General features: G+C 40.9%; 1 protein-coding gene across 2 annotated transcripts in view; it reads right to left on the reverse strand.

The window, feature by feature from the left end:
• The window catches only part of LOC128684206 (transmembrane protein 114), a 234,444-nt gene that overhangs the window by 204,702 nt on the left and 20,639 nt on the right, over nucleotides 1-9,103 (reverse strand). For both annotated transcript variants that reach the window (XM_070094466.1, XM_070094457.1), the window contains exon 2: nucleotides 7,327-7,441. In XM_070094466.1, coding sequence (XP_069950567.1) covers nucleotides 7,327-7,441 — 115 coding nt within the window. The remainder of the gene's footprint in view (nucleotides 1-7,326; nucleotides 7,442-9,103) is intronic.

The following is a 9,103-nucleotide window of genomic DNA, read 5'->3' on the forward strand; positions in this document are numbered from 1 at the left end:
CTCTCCTAAGAGATGGTAATGCTAACGAGACAACAAATCTAGCCCAGTTGGAAGGAAATCTTTAAAGCATAGCCTATAGTGGAATGCCTATCTTCATCGCCCTATTGAAAATTCCCGGCTCAGGCTGACGTATTTTTTTTTGGGGGGGGAGGGGGAGGGGGAGGGGTAGAACCTATCTTTTGCAATGGGATAAAAGAAAATATAACTAGACGTTGTTTCCACAACGTAAACTAATAAGCAAAGCAAGGTTGTCTCACGCTACAGATGTGCCTAATAGGATTAAACAGAAATACAGGCTACCAGCAGCTCTTCCTCTTGTGCCTGACCTCAAGGAGGTAACGGTACTAGCAAGGAGCGGCCGCGCCGCCACTTCCCACACATACCAATACCACAGGCAACCAGGCCCCTAAGGCCCTGGTCAAACAGCTGCCCACACACCTTCATCTACCAAATGTGTACCAGTGTCCTTACATGTTTTATATCTACAGAGCTAACATGCTTGACTGACAAATTATTACTTAATGGCTCAAAGAATACATATCTGGCGTTTACTTGGAGGGTACTCCGGGAATCAACGCCCCCGCGGCCCGGTCCATGACCAGGCCTCCTGGTGGATCAGGGTCTGATCAACGAGGCTGTTACTGGTGGCCACACGTAGTCCACCTTACGAACCACAGCCCAGCTGATTCGGCACTGTCTTTAGATATCTGTCCAGCTCCCTCTTGAAGACAACCAGGGGTCTATTGGTAATTCCCCTTATAACTAGTGGGAAGCTGTTGAACAGTCTTGGGTCCCGGACACTTATTGTGTTTTCTCTTAGTGTACTAATGACGCCCCTACTTTTCACTGGGGGTATGTTGCATCGCCTGCCAAGTCTTTTGTTTTCATAGGGAATGATTTCTGTGTGCAGATTAGGGACCAATCCCTCCTGAATCTTCCAGGTGTAGATTATGATGCCTCTCTCTCGCCTGCACTCCAGTGAGCACAAGTCAAGTGCTCCCACGCGTTCTCAGTAGTTAAGGCGTTTGATGGAACTTATATGTGCAGTAAAGGTTCTCTGTACATTCTCTAGATCTGCAATTTCACCTGCCTTGAGTGGAGATGTTAATGTATAGCAGTATTCCAGCCTAGAGAGAACAAGTGATTTAAAAAGGATCATCACTGGCTTGGGATCTCTTGTCTTGAATGTTCTCATTATCCATCCTATCAGTTTCCTCGCGGATGTGATAGTGGCATTGTTGTGGTCCTTGAAGGTGAGATCCTCAGACATTACCACTCCCAGGTCCTTCGCATTACTTTTCTGCTCTACTGAGTTTGTAGTATACTTAGTTCTAGCTATTATTTCTTCTAGTTTTCCATAACGGAGTAGTTGGAAATTGTCTTCATTGAATATCATATTGTTCTCTGTTGCCCATTGGAAAACTTGGTTTATATCTTCTTGGAGATTTGCCGTGTCCTCAATGGATGACACTCATGCTGATCCTAGTATCGTCTACAACGGATGATACGGTGCTACGGCTTACATCTCTGTCTATGTCTGATATGAGGAACAGGATAGGGGCGAGTACTGTGCCTTATAAAATAGAGCTCTTCACCATGGCAGCTTCCGATTTAACTGTTTAGTATTACTCTTTGTGTTCGAGTGGTTAGGAAGTTGAAAGATCCATCTGCCTACTTTGTCAGTTATCCCTTTAGCACGCATTTTGTGTGCTATTACAGAATGATCACATCTGTCAAAGGCTTTTGCAAAATCTGTGTATACTATATCTGCATTCTGTTTGTTTTCCAGTGCATCCAAGACCATATCACAGTGGTCCAGTAGTTGCGAGAGGCAGGAGCGACCTGCTCTGAACCCGTGTTGCCCAGGATTGTGCAATTGTTGCGAGTCCAAGTGGTTTGCAATCCTGCTTCTTGGAACTCTTTCAAAGATTTTTTATGATGTGGGACGTTAAAGCTATTGGTCTACAGTTCCTAGCTATTGCTTTGTTGCCACCTTTATGGAGTGGGGCTATATCCGTTGCTTTTAGTGACTGTGGAATCTCACCTGTCTTTAAGCTCCTCCACAGCATACTTAGGGCCTGTGAGAGGGGTTCCTTGCAGTTCCATGTGCATGGGCATGTTATAATGGCTTTCTCAAAGTCTAGTGAATTTAGGGTTGTCAGAAATTTGGTATACACTGACAGGGTTTTGAGGCTCATTCATGAAAAATTTATCTGGATTGTCTATCTTTAGACTGATCAGTGGCTCGCTGAATACAGAATCATATTGAGATTTCGGTATCTCACTCATTTCTTTGTTGTCATCTGTGTAGGATCCGTCTTGTCTGAGCAAGCGCCCTATACCAGATGTGGTTTTTGCCTTGTTTTTGGCATATGAAAAGAAACATTTAGATTTTTTTTTAAATTTCACTAATCGCTTTTGGCTCCTCTTGTCTCTCCTGGATCCTTTATGAGTCCTTTAACTTAAGCTCAATATTTTCCACTTCCCTGGTTAGCACTTCCGTGTTTCAGTTAATCTGGCATTCTTGAGGAGCTCAGTGATTCTTCGCCTTCTCCTGTAGAAGAAGCATATCTCTCTCCAGTTTACTTCTCTTTTTTTTCTTATGGGAATATTCCTTAAACATACTTCAGCTACCAGAAAGGTGATCTTTTCAAGGCACTGGTTAGAGTCCATGTTATTTAAGATATCTTCCCAACATATTTCATGTAGGACATACTTTACCTGGTCCCAGTTGATGTTCTTGTTGTTGAAGTTGAATTTGGGGAAGGTACCCTCACAGATGTATGCATTTTGCTGATGAGGACTCCTGTGCATGTAAGATTGTGATCAGAATTAGTTGTTTTTGATATCGTTATATTTCTTACCAGGTCCTCATTATTTATGAAAATACAAATACAAATTTTTATTTCCTTGCAAGTTTACATTGTGATTATGTAATTACAAAAATGAGTTGCAGTGCAAAGAGAGCCACTATCATGCCTTAGCATTATGGGCAGGCTAACTTTATTGGCTTACAGACTACTTAAGGTCAAGTGTATTCTCCAGTGTTGTTGGCTCCACTATCTGCTGACTTAGGGTGTGTTTATTGCAGAAATTCAGAAGCCCATGTATGTGTGATTTTTTCTTTTGAGCTGCCTCAAGGGATTATTTCTGCTACAACACTATTTGCTACATTCTTCCATTTTGTATCTCTTAGACTGAAGTCACCAAGCAGCAAGATGTTTGGGGATGGGGCTGGATGATTTTCCAGACAGTAGTCAATTTTCGATAGCTGTTCCTCGAACTGTTGGGAAGTTGCATCTGGTGGCGTATATACAAGCACAATGACTTAAGTTTTGGTTCTCGATTTTTGTCAGAACTTCAACTACATGAGAGAGAGAGACTGACATACAGGCCAACCCTCCATTGTTGCCTGTTCTTTCTGTCGCATCTGAAAAGGTTGTAGATCAATGGTTCAGAGAACCGACACGTTGATAAATTAGACACATGTACAACTCTTGGGTATTTTCATTGAGGAAACGTTACGCCACACAGTGGCTTCATCAGTCCATACAAAGGAGAATCTTGAAGAACAGAAGAATGAGGTAATCAGTCCCTCAGCCTTGAGTCGATGTGGTCAGTCCATTGATCTACAATCCTGTCAGACACTGCAACTTCTTGGGATCTTAATACTTGGGAATTCTTCGCTTGCCTAACCCTTGGACACGACCTATTTCCACATTGAACAAATGTGACACCACCTACGACTGCTGCACCTCTCCTGCCTACGGTTTATAAGCTCTTTCTCCGCACTTATGCCGTATTCTATTCAAGATTGATGGACTGACCACATCAACTCAAGGCTGAGGGACTGATTACCTCATTCTCCTCCTGTTCAAGATTCTCCTTTGTATGGACTGATGAAGCCACTGTGTGGCATAACGTTTCCTCAATAAAGATACCAAAGAGTTGCACATGTGTCTAATTTATCAATCTGAAAAGGTTGCACCCTGGTATCCATATTTCATTCTCAAAGTAATCTTTTGCGTGGGTCTCTGTGAAAGCTGCAAACATTGCATTTGACTCCACTAGAAGTCCACTGATGAAAGGTATTTTATTGTTGGTAGATGGCTTAAGGCCCTGTATACTAGCAAATATAAATAAGGTCGTGTTGCATGTTTGTTGGGGGATTTTGCTGCTTGCATCAGTAGTAGTGATTCCGGAGATACCACTGGCTGTGCCTCCAGTCCAACAAGGTTCCAAGGTGAACTATTTTGGTTATTTCTTTCCATTTTCTTTCTTCGTTTCCTACCACTAAAAAAATAACTTGGAGAGGAGTTGTCATAACCATTGTAACTACTATGATTTGTTTTACGGGGTGTATACCTCCTGGTCCCTTTTAAGTGGTATGTGGGGCAGTTGATTTTGTAACATTGTTTTTTAAGGACTGAAGAGTGGCACATCTCAGGGTGGAAGAATCTGCTAGAGGTAGAACGACACACTCCTTTAGACAGAAGATCGCGGCATTTTCTGGGATGCTCGAAGTTGCATGTCCTATTTGTTTTCCCCAATATTCCATGCTTACAGATGCCCCAAGCATAGAATTTGCACCATTTTGCTTTTGGATGGATACAATTCGTACTGGATGTATTCGCAATTTGTGAAGATCCTAGAACTGCACTAGTCTTCGATAGCCAAGCCAGACACACCACCATATATATATATATATATATATATATATATATATATATATATATATATATATATATATATATATATATATATATATATATATATATATATATATATACTGTATTAATTTATTATTTGTATAATTCCCTATATACAGGTAAACAATTTCCAAGGAACGTGATCATCAATGACAGATTAATCATAATTTCAGCTCTTCTTAATATTAAGCATAAACCATTACAACAATGTCTTTACACATTCGATGAAGCAGGAACATTGGGAAAACGGAAACAAATACTTGTGAGGGTAGGAAAAACGCTTCATCACTCGGGCTTTTGCCGTGGGTAGGTCTGCGTGTCCGAGATAACATAGGTATACTAGTGACTATCCACCCACGTGAAGGAGCACATTTCATTGCTATTAGTTTATTTGTTAAATTAAGATGACCCATTTAGTGGTGCAGGCTCTAAGATGGGGCCGCCTCAAAACCAGTGTGTCTAAGGACACACGAAGAAGGCAGGACACAAGTCTTACCGGTGCTGGGTTTGGGTGTGGGTGCAGAGGGGAGGGGGAGAGGAATATGCAGTTGAGTGGATGCAATCATCAAAAATGTCAGATCATATATCAACATGACGGTAATACTTCCGCGTTTCTATCACTCACTATTGAGCCCTTGGGTCTCTATTACTAACATTCTCTTGTCGATTTTCATGTCCCCAGCAACGACAAATTCAAGTTTGATAAAGTTAGAAAGGCTAAATGAAAGCAAAGTTTGGCAATACCGTAGTTTTTAAAACTGCTTGTGAAAGAACCAAAACTAAGAGGAAATAACCAGCTGGGCTTGGTCCTGGCAAGGATTCTCTGATAAAGTTAAGGCCCCCGATTTTTGCGCTGAAGATTATACGGGCTAAGAAATTACCTGAGTAGAGTTGACTGACTAGGAATTATCGTAAGGGAGGTCTGATACACAATGGTGATGGTTGCCAATATGACATTTCCAAAAGCATTATGTAAGATGCCCAATCTGTATTTGTTCCTAACACAATAAAAAATTTATCTTAAATGGGCATTTACAAACAAATTAAAAGAGATGGGTCACTTTGTTGATCAATATATTCAATTTAAAAAGTAAAAAAAAAAGGTACAAGGAAAGCCAAGAGAGAATATGAAACTAAAGTTGAGGGAGTCAGAGACAGTTAGTGGCATGCCGCAGGGAGCAGCATTGGGACCCCTTGCTAACAATCTACTTAAACGACAGATGAGGGAACAGTGACAAAAGTTAAGTTTGCCGATGACACTGAAATATGCAATAAAATTATTTTCTGACGAGGACACTAGAGGGCTACAGGATCTTAAGGATAGATTGAAGATGTGGTCGGAGAAGTGGCAGATGCAGTTTAACGAGACAAGTGTAAATAAAGTTCTAATTCTAGGAAAGTGTAAGGTTCTAATCTTAGGAAAAAAATACCTATGACACTAATAAGCTCAGTAATGTAGATCTTAGTTAAAATGAATATGAAAAAGTTATAAAGTTCTGGTTAGAAAAAATTTAAAACCAAAATAATGGTGCATAAATGTTCGCAATCGAGTTAATAGAATTCCTGGCGTCATATCAAGAAACATAAATAAGAAAACTTCTAAGGTTATACTTCAACTTTATCTTTCATATGGTCTGTCTCATTTAGATTATGTTGCTAATTTCTGGTCTCCTTATTACCGTACAGAATGGACATTAATGCACTTGAAAATATATAGAAAGAATAGAGAAAGATAACGAAATTAATTACAAGCATCAGAACCCTTTCCTACGAGGATGAAGGCACCGAATTCGCACTCTGGAAGGATTTAAAATTAGGGAAGATACGGGGGAGGGGGGGCAGAATTTCTATAACGGAGTGGAAGGGGAGGTTATTACTAATTTTACTTGGAGAGGCTGTGGGAATTGGTATCGCTACTGGCGAGAAAGACTGAAATATACAAGTAAAAACAGGAATAAACAGAGAATATAAATAGCGTGTTAAAAATGTCTAACCACGACATGACTCGCAGCAATGAATTCAAGTCAGACAAATTTAGATTTAGAAAGGCTATAAGGAAGTACTGGTTTAGCAAGAGAGAGTTGTAGACGAGTGAAATACTTCCAGGTAGCGTCCTTGAGGCCAGAATGTTGGATAGGTTCAAATATAGTTGGAGGGGTACACGAGTGTGAGTTGGGCCTCCCTAGCATGAGCCAATAGGCCTACTGCTGTGTGCCTTCATTATGTTTTCGTGATCAAATTGCTAAGTAGCGTCAGTGAAGCGTGCATATTTGGTAGCTTTATGACTCAGGAAATCGTAATGACACGACTGTTTGGTAGTTTTATGCTCTTACAAATATGCACTCGATATTCAACAAGCCATTACAGACACCAGGATGTTCTAAATTTGCAACTCAAGTCTCAATGTGATACAAGTCTTCAGTGTACAATACACATGTGCCACTAAATACTGGTTGACCCAGCAGCCTACCACTAAATCGTTGCAGAACCAGCACATGTACCGCTAAGCTGTGGTAGACCGAATACTTGTACCATAATATCGTCGCAAAACACTAAATATTTATCAACCCCTAAAAAATATCACCGTAAACACACAGATGACCTTCAGTGTACTCACCTCCCTTGGGTTTTGTCTCTGGATAGCAAATGCGGAAGAGGCCCTTGGTGCGCGTCCTGTAGAATCCGCTGTTTTCAAACTCCTGTGGAGTGATATCCGACCGGGAAAGCGATTTCTGCGAATACAAGAGAAGCGGTTATTACACGAAAAAAAATTATTGGTAGTAATCTACTCACCAAACTGCCTGAAGAAGTATTCAAATGTCTCGTCAATCGTCAAAAAAATTTAGAGATTCTGTTGAAACAAAATTTGGAAATACCTCAGATCGGATGGGTTTCCAGACTTACGTAAGAGCTAAGTAAAAATGCAAGTCTATTGAACCATGCTAGGAAGATCTTACAAAATTTGCTGTGACTGGTACAGTTCAAAGCATTTATTAAGGAAACATTTCGCCAGAAGTAGCTTGATCGAAGGACCTGGGGTCAGTACTGGTGTGAACCCGAGACGATTCGGTGCTTTCCATCTGCTGACTTTAAACATAAGAACATAAGAACGAAGGAACACTGCAGAAGGCCTACTGGCCCATGCAAGGCAGGTCCAAGTCTCCTACCGGCTTAAGCCAATGCACCCAACCTAGTCAGGTCAGGTCACATTGACTTAAGGGAGGAACACGGCAACCGACCTGGTAGCACAAGCTATCAGGTCTAACTCACACCCACCCACATCTACTCATGTATTTATCCAACCTATTTTTAAAGCTACACAACGTTCTGGCCTCTATAACGGTATTTGGGAGTTTGTTCCACTCATCCACAACTCTATTACCAAACCAGTACTTTCCTATATCCTTCCTGAATCTGAATTTTTCCAACTTAAAACCATTGCTGCGAGTCCTGTCTAGGCTAGATATTTTCAGCACACTATTTACATCCCCTTTATTTATTCCTGTCTTCCATTTATACACCTCAATCATATCCCCCCTAATTCTACGTCTTTCTAGAGAGTGCAGTTTCAGGGCCCTTAGTCTATCCTCATAGGGAAGGTTTCTGATACATGGGATCAACTTTGTCATCCTCCTTTGTACATTTTCCAGAGAATTTATATCCATTCTGTAATACGGTGACCAAAACTGTGCAGCATAATCTAAATGAGGCCTAACCAAGGATGTATAGAGTTGAAGAACAACCTGAGGACTCCTATTGTTTATGCTTCTTGATATGAAGCCAAGGATTCTATTAGCTCTATTGCGAACACTTATGCACTGTTGTCTTGGTTTCAGATTACTGCTAACCAGAACTCCTAAATCTTTTTCGCAATCCGTAATATTAAGATCTACATTATTTAGTTTATATGTGACATGGTTATTGTCCTGTCCAACATTTAGAACTTTGCATTTGTCTATATTAAACTGCATCTGCCACTTCTCCGACCACTGCATCAGTCTATTCAAATCTTCCTGGAGTGCTCTAATGTCCTCGTCAGAATGAATTCGACGGCCTATTTTGGTGTCATCGGCAAACTTGCCGATGTCGCTCTTTATGCCCTCATCTATGTCGTTTATGTAGATTGTGAATAGCAGGGGGCCCAACACTGACCCCTGTGGAACACCGCTCGTGACGCTTCCCCACTCTGATTTCTCCCCATTTATGCAAACTCTCTGCTGCCTATTTGTCAACCATGCCTCTATCCAGGAAAAAATTTCTCCTCCTATTCCATGTGCTTTAATTTTCCTCAATAGTCTCTGATGTGGGACCCTGTCAAAAGCCTTACTGAAGTCCATATACACAATATCATATTCATTACCATGATCTACCTCCTCAAATACCTTAGTGAAAAA

Source organism: Cherax quadricarinatus, chromosome 4 (genome assembly GCF_038502225.1).
Source record: "Cherax quadricarinatus isolate ZL_2023a chromosome 4, ASM3850222v1, whole genome shotgun sequence".
Classification (NCBI taxonomy): domain Eukaryota; kingdom Metazoa; phylum Arthropoda; class Malacostraca; order Decapoda; family Parastacidae; genus Cherax; species Cherax quadricarinatus.